This window comes from Passer domesticus, chromosome 11, assembly GCF_036417665.1.
Source record: "Passer domesticus isolate bPasDom1 chromosome 11, bPasDom1.hap1, whole genome shotgun sequence".
NCBI classification, from domain to species: Eukaryota; Metazoa; Chordata; class Aves; order Passeriformes; family Passeridae; genus Passer; species Passer domesticus.
This window is the reverse complement of record NC_087484.1, coordinates 12,248,096-12,267,359: the sequence shown is the minus strand read 5'-3', so window position 1 is coordinate 12,267,359 and position 19,264 is coordinate 12,248,096. Positions and strand designations below refer to the sequence as shown.

General features: G+C 42.7%; 1 protein-coding gene and 1 long non-coding RNA gene across 15 annotated transcripts in view; both read right to left on the bottom strand.

Annotated features, from left to right (window-relative positions):
- DLG1 (discs large MAGUK scaffold protein 1) overlaps positions 1-10,411 on the bottom strand; it is a 139,110-nt gene extending 128,699 nt beyond the window's left edge. For 8 of the 13 annotated variants that reach the window (XM_064385738.1, XM_064385739.1, XM_064385740.1 and 5 more), the window contains exons 1-2: positions 10,293-10,410; positions 9,899-10,030 (exon numbers count right to left, since the gene is read on the bottom strand). In XM_064385738.1, coding sequence (XP_064241808.1) covers positions 9,899-10,030; positions 10,293-10,311 — 151 coding nt within the window. In that variant the 5' untranslated portion in view covers positions 10,312-10,410. Of the gene's footprint in view, positions 1-9,898; positions 10,031-10,292 lie in introns of all 13 variants that reach the window. The other 5 variants (XM_064385734.1, XM_064385736.1, XM_064385735.1 and 2 more) reach the window with 2 other exon arrangements.
- A 1,382-nt stretch (positions 10,412-11,793) lies between these two features.
- LOC135278875 (uncharacterized) overlaps positions 11,794-19,264 on the bottom strand; it is a 30,770-nt gene continuing 23,299 nt past the window's right edge. For both annotated transcript variants that reach the window (XR_010346260.1, XR_010346261.1), the window contains exon 2: positions 11,794-19,264. This exon is cut by the window's right edge. This is a non-coding gene — a long non-coding RNA (uncharacterized LOC135278875).

Sequence of the window (19,264 nt, the reverse complement as noted above, 5' to 3'; positions counted from 1 at the left end):
GCACAAAGAATAAAAGCCTACACAAAGCAAGTGACAGACCACCAGTTCTGCAATGGAGGACTCCTACATGAAAGAAAATTATATATCTTAGCCTATTAGTAGTGTGAAAAGTTAAGGAATGGTGACAAACTGGGTTTTTTATTCTAAAAGAAATTTGCTGGTGTATTGCTCACCCCTTCTCATATTCTCCACTCATCTTCGTTTTGTTCTTTGAACAGGCTTGTTCACCAGTAACATGATACACCAGAAGTTAAAACTGCTCACTTTTAAAGCAAACAAGAGTTATCTGCCAAATACAAACTGAAACCCAAATCCACTTTACAAGGGAGATCCAGCTTCACTAAAAACCACAACACAGTAATTAAAAGAACAGCATAACTGCAAAACCAAATTTTTTTCTAAAGTATATTTGAGGGCACTTCAAGAGACTACATCAATTCTGTCTAAAGAATCTGCCTCCAAGGATAAGGATTCCAACCAGCAACATGACAGCTCTCTAAGATCTATTTCTTCCCTGCTCCTTAGAAATCAAACATAAGCCCTCTGCTTATCGTTTGTACAGGTATTTGCAGTGTCTGCTACTTTTTGCTATATATTCAGTGGGGAGTACTTGTAACCAGGATAATTTAAGATCAGTGCAAGTTCTAAAAAATCTCATTGTGTTCACTTATGCATGAACCTTTTGATAACTAACTTTGCAAGTGAAAGACAGGATGCCTGTAACAGCATTTTCTTAAGGGAATGGTGTAACCCTACATACAAGGCATTGCTGATAACAGGCCATGGGCCTTGTGTTAAGGGAATAACCAGGCCTCTGCACTCGTCCTGGCCTGCCCAGAGCTCTGTTTTAGCTTGTCCAACTCTACCACCAACTATCTAAAGACCAGATAGTTGGTGACTCATCTAACTTGCATGGCTTTTACTTAGCTTCAGACAACTGTGTGAGCTAACACCTAGTTCTATAAATATTTTTATATATAACACACAAATATTTGTTACATATGCTTCATAAATAGTATACATAAATATATGTGACATCATTCAGGGTTACATCACACAATTGTCCAAAGCTAACTAAAAGCTGTACATAAATACAAGTACACATGCACACACCCAGACTGAATGTACAAATTCACACTTGTGTGTGTAACAGCTAACAGATATCAATGAAAAGGTTTAGATTGGAAATGATGAAAAATTTCTTCTCTGAAAGGGCTGTCAAGCATTGGAACAGGAAATATCCAGGAGAATGTTAGAGTCCCAAGAGGTGTTCAAAAGACTTGTAGGTGCAGTGCTTAGGGATATGGTTTAATGTAGACTTGGCAGTGCTGTGTTAAAGGTTGGACTCAATGATCATAAAGGTCCTTTGCACCTTAAATGATTCTGTGGTTTATTCTTTTTTAATTGAAAGCATTCCTCTAATGATCACAGTAACCAACTGGTTTTGGGCTTTGCATTTTTACAGTTTAAGTAACTTGACCATTTGTGGGTTATAGATGTTTTTTCTTAAATAAATGCCAGGAAATTCCACACAAGCTTAGCATTTCATGAACTTAAACAGTAACACATTTACTACAACAGACTGCTTTGGACACTGTCCATGTAAACCAGTGAACTGTTGTCCTTACATCATACACTACACAAAGGTATAAACTGCTACCAAATCATATGTGAATTTAACAATCCTATTTCTGTATGCTGTATTAATCGTATCCCCATCTGAAGATTCTCAGCTTTGCATATGAACAAGAATTAATTTAGGAAGCTCATGTTTTTCTGTTTGTTCATTCTTCTATAAAATCTAAATTCATGTTTTGCACTCTAAAATGCAAAGGGGGAGGGTTTATCTGCTAGCAATTCTAATGCAGCCCAGGAGACTATTCACCACCTTTGCCCTAAGGCACACTTATAGTTCATGGTAACTTTTTGTCATCAGGACTCCCACATCCCTTCTGGCAGCACTGCTTTCCACCTGGGTGACACACAGTACATATTGGTACGTAGTATTGTTCCTACCCAGGGGCTGGACTCTGCATTTCCACTTGTTGAACTCCATGAGGTTCCTGTCTGCCCATTTCCTCAGCTTGTCAAGGTCCTTCTGCATGGCAGCAGGGCCAGGATTTACATGCTTCAGCTACTCAGTAAATCCTGCACTCAGCAGGTGCTCCTTTTCTGATACATCTTCAACAGCAGAACAAACCAATTTCAGACAAAGCCAGCAAAACACTAGATAACTTTGCCTTACCATACAGACTTTACCACACTAAGTTTTTCAATACCAGCTTTGTTCAGGAGAACGTCCCAAAGCCACTGCCCTCCCTCAGGCTTGCAACCAAGGAGCTTTTGAATTCCATTAGAAACTGACCTATTTCAGTTTAGTCCATGTAAGCAATTCCTTTGTCATCTCTCAGTGGTCTGCCTCTTCTCAGACATCTGTCCATCTAAATGGAGCACATGCAAATGCCTGGTTTTGTTTATGATGTTACCCATATTTGAAAAAACAGGTTTGTTAAGACCTTGACTACCTGTGTGTTGTCCAGGAAAAGGTGCCATCCCATTATAAATGAAATGCTTTTCTAAATCAAGGTAGGGAGGGAAAGACAGCTTTATTTCTTAGGGCTTCCTGCCAAAGCACCCAAAGCACTTGAAAACTTAAGTCTTAAAACTACTAGAATGAAAACAAAGGTCAACATGCTATTTCAGTTCAGAGCAATTTGAGATAAATGGTATCTGCCAAATTCTTAACAGCCCAACATAACGAATATATAGACAAAACAGAGTCATGATCACTGTCAGAACAGGCAAGAGAGTCTGCCAATACTACAGACTTTCATTCTTCAGTCATAAAGCAACTCCCACTAACTCCAAGGAAGGCTCAATCATGCATGCTTACTTCATCTGCTATGTCAGGCTAAGAATATCCATTTAATACAAGTAAAGAACAGCTTGAAAAGTGCATAATTAGTTATCAACAAAAAAAATACAAGGACCAAGAAAAGCTTCATGTCCACTTACCAAGCCAATGCCCATAGTTAAGTAAGCATTCTCTTTGTGTATTTAATGGTTGTGCTGTCATGGTGTGTGTCTGATCAAAAATAAATGTTTGTATTTGTACTATGAGAAGTGAAAAACAGCCTCATCACAAACTCTGTAAAGCCCCTTTCAGGGTTGGCTGTTTGGGGATCTATTTCTTCTTTAAAACTGCTGCACACAATCAAGACTTCTTAAAAATTTAAGGAGCAACTCGTGGTGCAGCTTTCTCACTACACACTCTGCTCCACAAAATCCTTTGCCACAAGCTGCAGCATCCAGCTACTGATCCCCAGCTTCAGTAACTGTGTCTAGCCTTTGAACATCCTTTCTGCATACACTTCTTTGCTCACCTCAGATTCCAGGAGATGTTATTTTCCACTTCTCACTTCCAGTTCTCATTAACTGATGCTTAATCTAATTGTTTACTTTTATTCCTCTAGCTGCTTTTTACACTCACACAAATGCAATTCCTTACCAGCCTGAACACTTACACTTTCCAAACTACTCATTCATACTTTCCTCTTTGCTTATTAATCCCTCCTTCATCATATCTTCACAGAATCAATTAGGTTGGTAAAAAGAACTCTGAGATTGAGTCCAGTCTATGACCTGACACCACCACGTCAACTATACCACGTGTCACATCCATTCTTTCCTTAAAAACTGCTTCACATTGTCTCGATCCAATTTTCCTTCAGAAACCCACAGTGTTTTCTATGTCCAGAATTAAGGTAGGAAAAACTGACACACAGATGAAAATTGACAGAATATTCTGCTGCCCAAACTTTCTGATTTAATATTGCTTCATGCACACCTAGTCATCAGCCTAAAAAAAAAAACACCAATAAGTATCCAAACTAAAAATGAACTCCCAGCTATCCATCCTCCCCAAATATCTCAACACCAGTTGCAAACCAGCAGCCAATACAACAAGGTAATTTTTTCTTAAAGGGATGCATTTACTACTGTTTTCAGTGGCAACAAAAACCTCACTATTAAGCCTTATTTGTAGTATGTCTCCCCTAGAAAATGTGAGTATATAGGACTGATGATGTTTCTCACCAGACAAATGTATTCAAAAACTCCCAACTAGTTTTGGGTTGAGTTCACTCAAGCCTCCAAGCTGAGCTTCCATACAGGTGCATAGCTTTGCTCAGATGAGACAGCCCAGGCATTGGTTTCTTCTACCTACAGCAAGCTCAGGCTCCAAGGTAATTATGTGGCAGTGGTGGCAACACAAGGCTGGGTGTGCCACAGAGCAGCATCTCCTCCAGCACTAACACTTGTGTGCCTCCTGCAGCCAAAATTTTAACACAAGTTTCTGAAAACCACCTAAAGCTGAAGTGCTTTTACAATTTGCTCACACACCCTCCTTGCTGCTCCTCTGTCTTAGGCTGACTTTTTTATTTCAAGCCAAAGTAAGTCAGCTGTTTTGAGGGCATGGCTGGGAAGATACTCACACATCACAAGATTCCTATAAAAGCTTTACCAAAGAGCTCTAGAGCCTCCCCTAACTTGGGGAAAGAACACGAAGCTAAGGAGGTTATTCTAGTGTCAGCCCTACACCTTCTGCAGTCTCTTAACAATCTTGCAAATTTGGCCTAGTTATAATTCAGGAAACCATCTGTGCCAGGAGACTCCTAGTCAGCTGCTACAGTTCAGTTTCTTTGAAGATTCCTTCCCCCTGCACCAAAACAAGCTCCTTCTCCAAAATACAGGCAAAGCAGATGCACGGGGGGCACATGGAATTCCAGCTGCAGAGCTGAATGAGATGTTCTGCCCTTGCTGCTAGGACCACCATGGAAGCAGGACTAAGATCAGGACAAATATCCTCTCAGGCTTTCCCCCTCCCTCTACACTGCAGCCAGCACTGAAGGAAATGATGAGGGAGATTAGGAGCAAATCCAGGAACACAGACAGAAGCATGGGAGGAGGTAGGCAGCACACCTAGGGAAAAGAGGGGAAAGAACATGGGAAATAAAGCAAGGACAGGCCAGAGGGCAAACGTTCCCAGAACCTGGAAACTACATCAATTATTCAAATTTTCTACTGTCTTTTCAGCCCCTAGATGAACAGCAGATTTATTGACAAGTGTTTTTTTGTCAGCAGACCCTTTCAATGGTAACCCTGGGAAGAGAATACTGCAATTGATATATTCTACAGGGCAGCTATTCAACACTGAATACACAGTCAGTGAAATACCACAAGGATAAACTTTTGCCACAATACTATTTATCTGCATACCAGTAGCTACTCAACTTACTACTTACTTGCTATTTTAGGCTACCAAAAGCAGCACCTAATCCCAAAAATTCAATACATTGCCCTGTCACACACACACACACATGCAGTACAGGGTGGAAAAAACTTTTAAAAGCAAGCTAGCTATCAAACTGTACTACATACAAAATAGTAAGTAATTCTTAAAAAAAAAAAAAGAAAAAGAAAAAAAGAGGAGCAATGAGACCATTTTGCTTGTTATTACTTTCCTTGAAGAGTAAGACATGAAGTTCTTCCAAAGACTGGGACATTCAGAAAAACTGCACAGCAGAAACATACTAACAATGACTGAAATAACATTCCAGTCATCTGGACACCAACTAAAATATTTATCCTCCCTCCAGCTGGATGAAAGTAATCAAGAACTTAACCTTTATAAACACAGCCCTAAGTCAAATTTCTGTAAAACTGACCGACTTCTGTGTATTCAAAGGAGACCAAAGCAAGAATAACCACAGTATAAGCCTTAGAAAACTTGTCCAGAAGTAGATGAACACCTCAAAGTTGCAAGGATTATATTGCATGGAGGCTTCAGCCTCAAATATGAGTAAAGATGTTGTATCACAGAAGCTGCATTTTTTTATTCAAAATTTCCTAGCAGTGGATGTTTAGTGCTAGGAAGAGCCAGCACATAAGCACAATTTTCAAGACAGGTCTTCATACAAAACTACTCTAAGTGAAACAAATAAGAATTCTTACTCAATAACATTCAACACATTGAACCTTCCCTAGACAGATTTGCCATTTTATACTAAAAAGCCTGTATATGCACAGCTACAAGATCAGATAGATAGATAGATAAATAGATAGATAAAAAACCACCTTACTTTAGCCAAGAAGGGTAGCACAGCCAACGGCATTACCAGCATATGTAGAGACTCTCCCAGAATTCCCTTTTTCTGGCACCAGTGCACATGGAGTTAGTTCTTGTCAGGAAAATGAATGCTTCTGAAGTAGCAAACTACCTTATGTCTCAAGCTATAGCTGTAATATTTTTAATTTTAGAAGTCTATTTTAATATGGTAAGCCTCAACATAACACCCATTAAGATGAAAGCAGATCTTAATTAAACAAAAATATTATGTGTATAAACAGAAGTCTGCTTCATATGTTTTTGTGTCAGAAGTGTTACTTTTGCATGCAAGTGTTTTTCTTCCTGTATTTTCAAAAAGATAAATATATCTGTACCTTTTCAAGAACCTGTAGCTTCAGAAAAAGTATAAGAATATCTAAGCTGAGAACAGAACTCACCTGCAGAATAATTATCTCACTATTTGAAGATAAATATCAAATATCTTACCAAACTGAAATAAGTCTATCCCATGGTTCTACAAATGGGTATTTTCCTTTGGTCTCTTCATAACTTGGCTCACCAATGAACAGAATACTGGGAACAAGCTGTTTTAACTGAAAACAAAAAATCAACTAGAAAATATGCCACACATTTTTGAGCCTATACTAAAGGAAATTGACTTAAAACTGACACAATTCTCAAGTTGATTTTAATTACAGGCCCTTGGTATTCATTTAATTAAAGTTCTAGACATTATTGCACATAGCTGGTTGAAGCAATGGAAAATACCACATTATGGAAGACAGAAAATACAAAAATGGGCTTTTTCAGAGACTGTTTTAAGGAGGTCACATGTGGTTACAACTTTTGTTACAGATTCAAAGTTCTTACAGTTACATCACTTAAAATGTTACACTTGCAATGTCGATCCGGTGACACTGGCTGTTCACACTGCCTGGTTGCTGGTCTAATTCAAACCATTTAAAGCCATAATTCAAGAACAAGGTCAAGCTTGTGCATTGCTGAACTAGAATTTTATCGAGAGGACTAAAAGGAGAGGATAACATAAAAAAGGCTCAAATGAAAAATCAATATTACTTATTCTTCAATATCCAAAAGGACATTACAAAAAAACACCCTTTCAATTTCTAAAACTTTTTAGTTCTAAAACCTTTTAATATCTAAAAACATGAAACACTGTTAAAATCTGTAGTTTTCAAGAATATTTTTTCCTCCATTATAAACTCAAAGATGTATTTCTCTGCATAATGCACAGAAAGAAAAGCTTGAAATAATGCTTGAAAGAAAAGCATTTGATTGCCAAGTCAAAAATTGTACTAAAAAAGATATATGAAGTTGACAGCAGATCCTGACTACAACTTTCACAAGCCTACCTACTATGGGCAAACAAGTCTTGGATATAGTTCAGTAACTTGGCAGAAAAAGCAGAAAATAAATGGATGAAGTTTGGGGAGGATTTTTTTAGTGTTGTTCTATTAAAAAAAAAGAAAGCACCCAAACCAAAAACTAAGAGTAGAACACTTTCTGGAAGAAGAATCTGTAAGAGCAGTAACTTGGTACAGTTGAGCCTGAAACTTGCTGTCAGAACAGCACTGGCTATTTTAGTTGGGAGCACATCACAGCTTCTATAAAATGCACACTTCTAATTCATCCATAAAGCAGTGGCCAACAGAGAATTCCAGGTAAGTCTAACCCCCAGCACAGCTGAACACTCATCCAGCCTGCTCCCAGATCTTCATGGAAATAAGACAAGCAGGAGCCAGCTCAAGGCCTGCCCAGCACTGCAGCCATGCTCCAGATCACATCTTGCCAGGGAGTGTCCCCACTCTTTACCCCCATTCACACCATAAAAGAAGGTGCTTCAGGAAAACACCTGCCAGGAACAAGAACTCCCCTGACATTTGCACAGAAAGCAGCAGGTTAAAGGAGAAAGACCCAAGTTGACAGCACAAATTGCTTGGCAAGTGGCAGCGTTCTGCCAGATGGTTTGGGAACATATGTATGCAGTCTAATAAACCTTCACACAGGGACCCAGGAAATGCAAAGTTTATGCAACATGCCCAAGAAGCACCTGCTGTGCATGCACAGATGAACTGAACTCAACAAGAACTAGGGTCCTGTGGTTGCAGTGTGCAGCTTCTTACAAGTCCAGAAAACAGGTCACACAGCCCACCCAGGCAACAAGCCATTCCTCCTTTCTGCTCTTGCAGAACAAACCAGCAGACATGAGGCTGCCTGCTCCTTCAAGTCCACTACTACTATTAGGTGTAGAGTAATAAACAATGAAGATTCATATGTGGATATAAGAAGAAACTACATCTTGCAGTTTGAATAGCAAAGGCTAACAGATAATCTTTAAAATGAAGGGAAGAAATCAGAGTACTGCATGGGCCCTGTAGAGTTTTAAAATAAAAACTCACACATACACACAGAACAAAAAAAATGGCAGTCAGCATTGAAGTTGTCTGGGTGGAAAAGTGCTGCTACTGTACATTAAATATTTGACACAAGACTTCAACATTCTGATCTGCAAAGAGTGAAGCCATTCACACGTGTCCCACAAGGATTATGTTCAGCTTTTCATCATGGAGTTGATCAGCATCAACTGTGTAGTGAAGAGAAATGCAGAGTTCCCAGAAGGAAAAGTCTTTTAAGTGACCTATTTTCACAACTACCCTTCATGAAGTTACATGTTAAAAAACAAGCACAACTACTGCCTTCTGAAAATCTACACAATAATAAATAAATGCTCCAGAAGAAAGCATTCAGCAGCAATGCATGTTTATGTTTTGCCAGTCCCCGTGCTTTCAGCACAACAGAGGTTCAAAGCAGCTGCAGCCCTGTGAAGGAAGATGTGCAGCCTAGCACAGGAACCACGTAGTAAGTGCAGTAACAAACACAGCTACAATGTTTGCCATTAGCCCCATTCGGACACTGGTTACTATTAAAAGACAAGGATACAGAGCAAATTTTATTCTTGAGGGTAAACTAACATTAGCTGTCACAAAGATAGTGACAATCATTCAAGAAGAAACAACTTCTCACTGTTTCTCTGCAGAAGTTTCCAAATAAAGACAGGGTTCTGCAAGTTCTATTTATGCTCAGGGGTTTTTTTCCAAACAGACCGTCAGGAAATTCAAAATTACATGCAAGTGCTTCTAAGATCTTATGGGAACATATCAAGTCAAGCACTATAAGGACTTTAAACTGAGATTTAATAGTGCTTTCACTATACTTCAATATGCAACAAAGGAGAAGAGATGACTGTAGTACTCCCTGAAGCATTAGAGGTTTCTTCTCATTTACTTTAGGTTAAATCTGCACTTCAGTCATACACTTTCTGATGATTTTAGAGACTCTTCAACAGGAATTGCCTGATTCCTTATACTAAAAACATTTCAAGTCACTCACTAACCTGTTACATACAGACAGAAAAAAAACCCCACCCTCCTTAGAAATTTAGCAGGTGAACAAAGATGCACGGAGAAACAATCTAAAGAAATCTAGGACAACGTGTCACAATTTAAAAACTATTCCACAGTTTTAAGCAGTTTGGACCAGTTAAAATCCTCAAATAAACAAAGTACGTGTAACAAGTGAACTGTTGATCTGTAACAACACGTGTGTTACTATGCAAAACAAAAACACAACGACAAGGAGCACATGGCTTCTAACTTACGGGTAAAACACCTTTTGCTCTTAACACCACAAGTGACAGCACCAGCAAGAACCGCCCGGCTTGCGCACAAACCGAAAGAAGCCAGCCTTTACCTATCAAAGCCTGGAAGAGGTTACTTTGGAAGATGCTGATGACACGCTCGATGGAGTTCCGCAGCTGCCGGTCCTCCGCCTGGCTCAGCTTGGAGCGGTATTCCTCCAGGAGGCGCAGGGCTCGCTGGGTATCTGCAAGCGGACACCAGACACTCGGCTGACCGGGGCGCACCGGGCAGGAGCACCGGCGATGCAACAAGCCCCGGCGGCCGGGACCGCCCCGGCCCGGGCGCCGCGGCTCCTTTGTTCGCAGCCGGGAGAGCGCGGGCGGGACGGTGCCCTCGGCGCGCCCGCACCGCCCGCAGCCCCGCGGCTCCCGCCGGCCGCCCCCCCGCCCGTCCCGCCGCGGGGCGGCTGTCAGCCGGCGGCTCCGGGCGCGGCGCTCACCGCTCACCTTGCTTCCTGACGGGCATGGCGCCCCGCGCCCCGGCCCGGGGCTGCCCCGGGGCTCCGCCGCGGGCTCGGACCGCGCCGCGGGGCGGCGCCCCCTGCCGGCCGGGCGCGGGGGGGCGGCGGCCGCCCCGCCGGTCGGACCGGCCCCGCCGCCCGGCGAGCGAGCGGCTCCGCGCGGGGCTCCCGCCGGCGCCGCCGCGCCGCCTCGGCGCTACGCGCGGCGAGCCGGGCCGGGCGGCGCCGCGCCGGGCCGGGCGGGACAGCGCGGTGCAGGCGGCGCGGCGGACCGGGGCCGGGCCGGACGGGGCTGGGGCGCTCCCGCCGCCTCCCGCCCGCACTGCTCGGAAATTCCAAACTTTCCAGCCAAAATGGCGGCCTGGAGGCTGGGGGAGCGCGCCCCCCCCACGTGACCGGGCCCGGCGGGCGCCCAATCAGGGCCCGGCGCGGGGCCGGTACCTTGGCGGCGGGGGGAGGAGGCAGGTGAGCGCTCCCCGCCTTAAAGGGGCCGCCCCGCCCCGCCCCGCGCGCCCGGCCGCGCCCCCGGCCCCACAGCGGCACCCTCACGGGTACCGGGACGGCAGCGGGAGCGCCATGGGGACCGGCCCCCCGGAACCCGCCCACAGCCGCTCGCCGCCGCCGTCCCCGGCGCGGCGCTGGCAGTGCCGGTGCGGGCTGAGGGAGGGCGGGACAGTGCAGGTGTGCGCCCGTACCTGCGGGCTCGCCCGTCCCCGTTCCACGGCCGCAGTTTGCGGGCAGCACGCAGCGAATGAGCGCGATGGTGCTGTGGGAGCGGCGGGCACGGAGCGGGTCCCGCCAGGAAGGCACTCAGGCAGAGCCGTGCCCGGAGCCGCGCCACGGCCGGGCCGGGGACGGGCGGGGGACAAAGACACGGGCAGAGCTCGCCGGCCTCCGCTGTGAGGAACACACGGAGCACCCACCTGTTGCTGGGGTTTTTCCCCTCAGTCATCCTGGTGAAGACCAGGATGAGGAGGAAGGACTCGAAGAAAGATAAAGAAATCACTTTACTGCAGTTAACAGGGGACATAAGGTCAGCGTAAGGACATCATGAAAGCATGAAAAGCCTTGCTTCCAGGGAAGTTTAGAAATGGGCTGTGTAGGCTGACATCGGGCACTGGTCAGAATCATGTTACTTTCTCAAAACTGACATGGAAATGGTAAGGAGTTACCTTTAAAGGCAAAACAGCTTGCTTTTTTGCAAGATAACAAAGAGGTAACAGGGCATAGAAATGGGTGCCTTGGACAGAAACGTGAGCTAAATGGTCTTTGCAGCATATTCTATATACCTATTAAAAGGAAATGTATATTAAAGCTGGTGGATGTAGGGGAAACTGTTGTTCTAAGAGAGGATATTAACTTACCTCTCAATCAGATGGACAGTCAACCAGAGCCTCTGATCTGATACACTTCAAACCCTGTATGTATACACGTATGAGAGGCAGAAAGAGACTTGAAAGTTCAAGGCAAATACTGCTGATGTGATTTTTATTTTTTTTTTTTTAATCCAAGCTCACATTTCCATTTACACTTTTTAGATTTAAGCACAACTGAAAATGTTCAATAACTTATCCAAAGAACCTAAAAAGAGTCTCTGGGCAACTCTCACAAATTTGAAGTCTAAAAATCAGAACTAGGTTTCTCTTTGGCCAAGACCTAATCTTAAGGAAACTTAAACCATGACAGATCTAACCCAGATCTAGACAAGGCCTCTCTCTTTTCCCTCCCCACTAGTCCTGTGTTTTGTTATTTGATTTGTGCCAGAAGTTTGTCCTGCTCCCAAAGCTATGTACTGTGACAGTGTTCACACATCTCATTGAAGCAAGCAGAACATACATTTAGTGCTGACACACATTGCCCATTTTCTTCCTTTCTTGTTGTATTTTCATATCTCAGAATTTTGGCACCAGCTGGTACCAGTTCAGATATTTTGAAATGAAAGCAGCCTAAGAAGGGACATTGGCAGAAGCCTCCATCATCTGGCCTCATCAGTTTTCAGTGTTTACAACAGCAATAAATGTGCTGTAAAGGGGCAATAGCCCTCTTGATGTCAGAGGAATATATATACAGAAGAAGAGGAAAAACAATCTAAATTTAGCTAGCAGAAAAGAAACATCTGCAGCATTTTGGTTGGTTTTGCTGACTGACAAAAATGTATTATTACAAAACAAAAAATAAAAGTTTTTTTTTACTGTTAAAGGAACCACCAGAAACTACTTTTTCATACACAGTATTTGATGTTTCCAAGTCTTTTTTATTTTAAATAAGAGATAATCCCATTACATACGGTCAGTGTGCTGGGAATAGAGAAATAATCCCATATATAACACCCTGAGACAGCATTTCTCACTTGTTACTAATGCTCTAGGAAAAAAAAAAAAAGAAAACATCAAAGAGGGGGTCAGGATGATGGATCAGCAAGTCAGGAAGCAATTAGGTGAGCTTTATTGTACCTCAGAGAACGACATTGGTTCCCGGCACTTCTGTTTCTGTTCTAGGAGTGTATTTGCTGATTGAAAGCAGTTGAACCAGAAAGCACAGTATTAAACTTCAGTATGAAAAGTGGGCTTGAAATTCCAGCACACATAGAAAATACCCTGTGAATGGCAAATTACTTTTTTACCAGCAACATTGCAGCTAGAGCCAGTGCTGCAAATTGTCCTGTGTTACACATCATCTTTTTCAGGCTCCAGCTTTCAGGAAATTGTGTAGTTCCCTTGGAGGAAGGGAAAACTGAGTGTGAACCAGAGCATCATTTGTGCCACAACTTGAACAACACTATTTAAATCAAACCACTACAGGCAGCATACAGAAAAGCTTGTAGTTAAGTTGTGACTGATGTGGGCAGTATAGAAGTCAGCATTATGCTGTGCTTAACATGCCCTGGCTGTGCTCCAAAATGACCCTTGGCACAGGAACTCCAGGGCAATTACACAAGGCCCATTGCCACTTTAGTCCTCAGATGCATCTGAGGATGTGACCAATGGCCTCTCCTCACTGCCCTCAGATTTCCCTTTAAAATCCCCTTTGCAGCTGCTGCCAGGAGCGTGTCTGGGGTGTTCTGCCTGGGATGGTCTCTGGCAGGGACAGGCAGCTTGTTACAGCACACGTACTGCCTAGGGGGATGTGTGATACAGGACCAGGCAGCTTTTGGCAGCAGGGAGGCCAGCACAGCACAAGCTTTTTCCCTGGAAAACCTTCTGTAACAGCCAGCTGATCCTAGCCCATGCCATTTGTACATGGGGAAAAAGCAGCCTTGTGTCAGAGCCTAAGAACCCCAGCTTCATAAACTCTAGTGAAACAGAAACTATGTTTTCCCACTTAGGGAAACTATGCCAGAACTTGTTGGCAGCTGCCTGCTCTGGCAAGTGATGATAGTAGTGAGCCCTGCCACAGATTTGTACCTGATCCTACACCAGCTCCTACTCCTCGAAGCACTCCAGCTGCCACTTTAAAAATGGCTCTTTCTGCTTTGGAAACATCACTTGGTCAGCTGGCACACAGGGAACAAGAATGCTGTCAGACTTCTTACGTTTTGAGGCAGTCACAGTTTGGCCACAGGCAGGGCAGCAGGACATGGAGGGGTTTGACTTCGTGCCAGCTACCCGGTGAACCCCCAAGTCCCACTGGAGCCAGCTGACAACGTGGGCTTCTCCAACGGGCAGTGGCAGTGGATGTGCTGCACATGATGTCCCACACAGTAACTGCAGAGGTATCGTGAACTGAGAACAGGAGACTTCAAAAACATTGCCTAGATTCGCACACAATGTCAATCAACACAAGAACGCCAAGAAAAAAAGGACTGCAGACATCATCACATGGCAAGAATTTACAGTTATTAGTATGGCCAAAAAAATACAGTAGTTGCAAGCTGAGACAAAGTCCTTTACAACAGAAGGTGGAATAGATTAAATAAATACAAGTACATCTGTTCATAATTGAATATGGACACTGGTATATAATGTGGAATATTTCTAGAATAATATAATTGTAGTATTAATTTTAGTAAAAATAAATGCTGACTGTTGAAGAATAATGAGAGTAAAACTCGAGACTTTTTTTTATGTTAGGCTTACCAATGTAAGAAAACACAAGAACAATAAAATTGGTGCTCTCCTAATTGTCAGACTTAGTGCCCAAAGTCACCATATACTACTAGCAGTCACCATACAAAGCAGATGATTTCTCTTATTCATTCAGAACTGGGAGTTGATGCTCATGAAAGGATCTCTGACAGCTGCAGAAAAGCTTTCGCTTCCTTGCAAACTCCCCAACTAACTGGGGAAGCAATGAAACTAATGAAGCCTCATTTCCCCTGCCTAACAAAGAATGAAGCCTGACTGAAGTTAGCTTGCTCATTATGCCTCCACTCATCTGGATTCTCTGATGTCTGATAAGCTTGGATCGTGTGCCACAGCCTTACTTTCCAGGAGCTGTCTTTTCCAAGAGCACCTTTTTGTTATTATCTGTAATTTTGTGGGTTATAAGAGATGCAAACAACTTCTTGTAGAAGCATTCTACTTGAATGAAAACGTGGAATGGTAACGTGTCCTTTTTTCCCTGAAAAAGCTATTATATATGGAAAATTTTCATGAGGCCTCTAAAGACTGAAGCTACTCTTTCCAATACAGTCTGCACTTAGTCTGTCACACAACCCAATGAGCCACGTGCCTGTCATAGGTACTGCTAACAGCTGAAATACCAGCTCACTTTTGTCTATCATCTCCACTCTCACGGGTAAAATAAGTTGCTGCCTATTACATTGGGAAGGATCTGATCTTCAGTTGTTAAAAATCAAAGTTTTATTTTTAAAAATCACTGTTCAGCAAATTTAATTAAGCTTTCTCAATGGAATTCTTATGGGATCCTCTTACACATCTCTGCTTATTTAATTTTAATCTTTTTTTTTAATATAGAAAAGTCAGTTTCCCCAGTAATACAATCTTCATAATTTTCATTTGTGAACTGTATATCCAGTTTGTCCTCATAGCTGAAACTTGTCTTAGGTTAATTTGATCTCCATCAGAACACAAGGATGTCTTTATTCTTAACATCAGAGAGTCCAGCTGGGCATTGCTGGTAGATGAACGTGTTCCTGTTTACAGGGAGAGTAAGAGAAAACTGGACTTCTTTTTGTCTAAAAGACTATTTTTCCCCCCTATCATTGTGCAGTTTGTAGGTGCTGATGTTGTTTGAGCTCATGTTCAGTTAGGGATTGTATGCCATGTGTATACAGCAAACCTCTTTCTTTTGCTCTCATAATAAGATTTGTCTATTGGGTTTGGAAGAGTTCACAATCCTATAAAAGAGTGAGTTTTACTACCCCAGCAACCTCAGGAACTAGAGCGTTATAAGAAATATGAGACTTCTATTTCCTTATTTAGACTGTTTTATTTAAATATATGTACCTAACATATAGAAGAGTACAATTACTATTTTTATAAACAAAATTCAGTGCCAGGCTACTAATGCTCCAACATCTTCTGGAAGGCTGTAAAACATCAAAAGCAAAAGCATACAAAACAATATTAATTATAATTGTTAACAATTACCAATAACAATTACCAATATAACATGCATAAACCTAGACCATCTTCCTCCACACTTTCTATAATCAGGGCTGTGTTATATAATATCAGCTTAACAGCTTCTTAGTTGACTTCCTGATGTAAAGATAAACATCATTATATAACCTGCCTATTTTAACTTTCCCAGTCAAATTAAGCAGAGAGGTTGGTGTGTTGTACGAAGTGACTTTGTCTGTGTGAAAACCTGACACAAGAAATAAACCTTAAAGAGCTCGTTAGAGGCTCTTGAGAAGTGTTTTCCTGGGAGGAAGGCAGCAGTTGCTGTAAGGTTTACCTTACCAAATGCTAAGGAGTGTTCAGAAAGTAAATTCGTGGATTTTTGTATGATCACATTACCATTACTAAAACAACAGCTACTAAAAATAAATTAACTTGTCACATCCTATGAAAATGTAACAGATGCCCCCAAAATAGCAAGGCACTCCAGACAAAGCACAAGAAAGAGCTATTAAACCTCACTGTGGGATTCAGACACAGGCTGTGTAAAGTGGCACCTTCTCCCAGACAGGGCAGAAGCCCTTTCTATGGAAATAGACTAAATAACATGCTTTTTCCTCATTTCTGTGGCACAGTCTCCAGCATGCCTTGAAACAGAGCTGCTATCCATAGCTCAGTTTACCCTGCTGATTTCCACCACCCCTGGTGTACAGAAACTGGGGTGCCTGAACCACGCGATCCAGCAGCCCAGCAAAATGACATCACAGCATATCACATCAAGACACTTTTGTTTTCCCACCCCAAACAATGTGGTGTTTGTGGCAGCAAGCATGGGATTGTGCCCAGCCTTATGTCTCTTGCACAAGGGTGAGAGATACGTGCTGTGCTCCCACCACATTGTCCATCCTTTGTGCACCTGAAAAGACAAAAGGTCTTTGTATTTTGGGATTACAGACAAGTGTACCTAGATTAGGTGAGTGGGAAAAATAGAAAGGGAGTTAGTGATTTTTATGGGAATCAAAATCATACTTATCAGAAAGTACCTTGTTTCAAGGCTAAAAGTCACTCTCCAAATAAACTGTTTTGGTGCAATGTATTAAGATGTTCTACTTCACGCCAAACACGGAGTATTTCTGAACGTTGCAGAAACACACTGAGTGTGTGGAGCTCTTATAGTAACCCCTCTCTCTCCTGGGATGACAGACAGCTAAACTTGTTTCAAATCCCTTCTCCCTGTGCTAACACCCACATTTGAGCTCACCCAATAACTGGAGAAAGATGTGTCTGAGGATGATTAGCAGGAGCACAACCAGCAGACTGCTGGCTTGCCCTTCACAAATCCTGGCTCCATTGTGGCACTGTCCCTGTTTCTGGCTACAAGCTGGGCTATGGGTACACTGGTCCCAAGCTTCCCATCTCCTGCCTGCCATACTCCCTGCTCCTTGAGATTGTGGAAGTTTTCTGCAGAGATCACTGGAGAGGAGGATTGACTGGAGTCAGCATAAATTGGCCCTCCTGGCTCACTGGTGGTGAGCAGGTAATTGAATTATCAGGCACACCTTCCCTTTAATGGGTTTTTTTCCTCCTTGTTTGTGTAGAAGCTTTGGGAGGATAAAAGCAAGTATGTACCGCAGATATGTGAAGGAAAAGAGTGGTGTTAAAATGGAATGCAGCTGGAAAATTCAAGAAAAAAAATTTAGTCTTGTTTAGAATTTTATGAATAATTAAAGGGAGAGGCTGCCAGTGACTGAAGCTGAGGGGTGAGTCCTCCAGTGTCCCACTGAACCACTGCAGAGCTGGAACAGTGAAGAAACCTGGGAAACTGTCCAGCTTGCAGGGATCTACTGATAAAGAGGACCTAGGGACTGCAGGAATTGTCCACAGTTAATGGATCCTGCCCTTCACTCCAGGAGTGAGCATTCAGTGGTGCTGAGATTCTGCAGTGTCCACACAGCTTTTCTGATACATTTTGATATGTGTTTAGGTGAAGAATATATTTGTAAACCTGCCCTTTTTCACAAAAGGCCTCTGTGCATACTCTTACTGATTCTAAAATAAGTTATCAGAGTTCAAAGTCCTGTTACTGACTCACTAGCAGATTCTTGTTTGTCCTTTCAGTAAATCCTCTGCAATAGATAACTCATTTAGGCTTTGTTGCTTCTATATTACTTATCTTGCCCCAATTTTTTGATCAAACACTGTTGCAAGTTGAGGTCAATGAAAATTTTAACATTTTCTGGTCGTAAGTTCCCAGAGAGCTTATACTAGATTCCCAGAATCAGAATTATTTCTGAGTACATGGAGTGTTCTGCTGCTGTTGGCAAAGCTGCATGGACAGCAAACTTCTCCAGATGAGTCTAAGGGTTCAGCTAGATGCTCCAGAAAGCTACAGGGAAGCTGGCTGCAATAATCAAACATGCACACTCAGAGACAGCATGTACTGTAAGGCTATTTACTATTGACATTCCAGTGCTTCTATTCCTTTTATTTGCTTTTTGTCCTCAAAATACAGCCTGTCTCAAAGTAATCCATCAACCTTCTTTATTTTCAGATTTTTATTACTGGGGGAAAAAAATCTTCCACTTACCACAGCTGTGATTCTTGCAAGGTAAAAAGTGATACCAGCAAAGGCTGTACCACATTCCTGCTCAGAACTGCCCCACTGCAACAGCAGAGAGCGTTGAGTAACGAGTTTGTCCGATACCAAGACTGACTCATAAGGACAAGAAAAGCTGGAAGACAGGTGTATGCTTGCAATTCTTGTCCCATTTTCCTGATAATTTAGAAATGTGGCCAAATAAAACATTAACTTGGTGGTGTGCAGACCTCTGTCCTGGAATGGTTTGTATTTATGTATTTGCCTAATGCTGAAATCAGCAAAGTTTCTTTAAATGGATGCAGAGACTATGTGGACTAAGTCTTACAGATAAAATATTGTCCTTTTTCTTTCGCCAGTAAATATTTTATATTTCACAGAGACAAGCTTATAGAAGAAGCATGGGATGACATGAAAAGCTACAGCAAAAAGAAACACTGTGAAGTTGGAATAGTGTAGAGATCAAAGGCAGAAGAGAGAGGCAAGAAACAAAAACAGTCAACAAAGGACAACTGTGAGCCCTTCCTAAGGCCATGAAAGGGGAAGATAATTGACAGGGGCCTCAGGAGTGAGATTTTCAGCAGATAGGGCTGTACTATGTAACCATGCCCATCTGTGTTCAGCTAAGGTGAATTTGCACTAGAAGGCGGCAGAGCAGGAAATCTGGGATTTCCAGAGTGTACAGCCTCACAGGGCACCTTCAGGTCAGTAAGGCTACTGAGCAAAAAATAACAAAGGTCCACCAGAAAGATTCTTGGGACAAGAGCAGTGAGGTTTGGGGCTGATTCCAACTAGAAAAGTGAGGACAAGCCACTGAGCTGGTTTCAAGGTGGGACT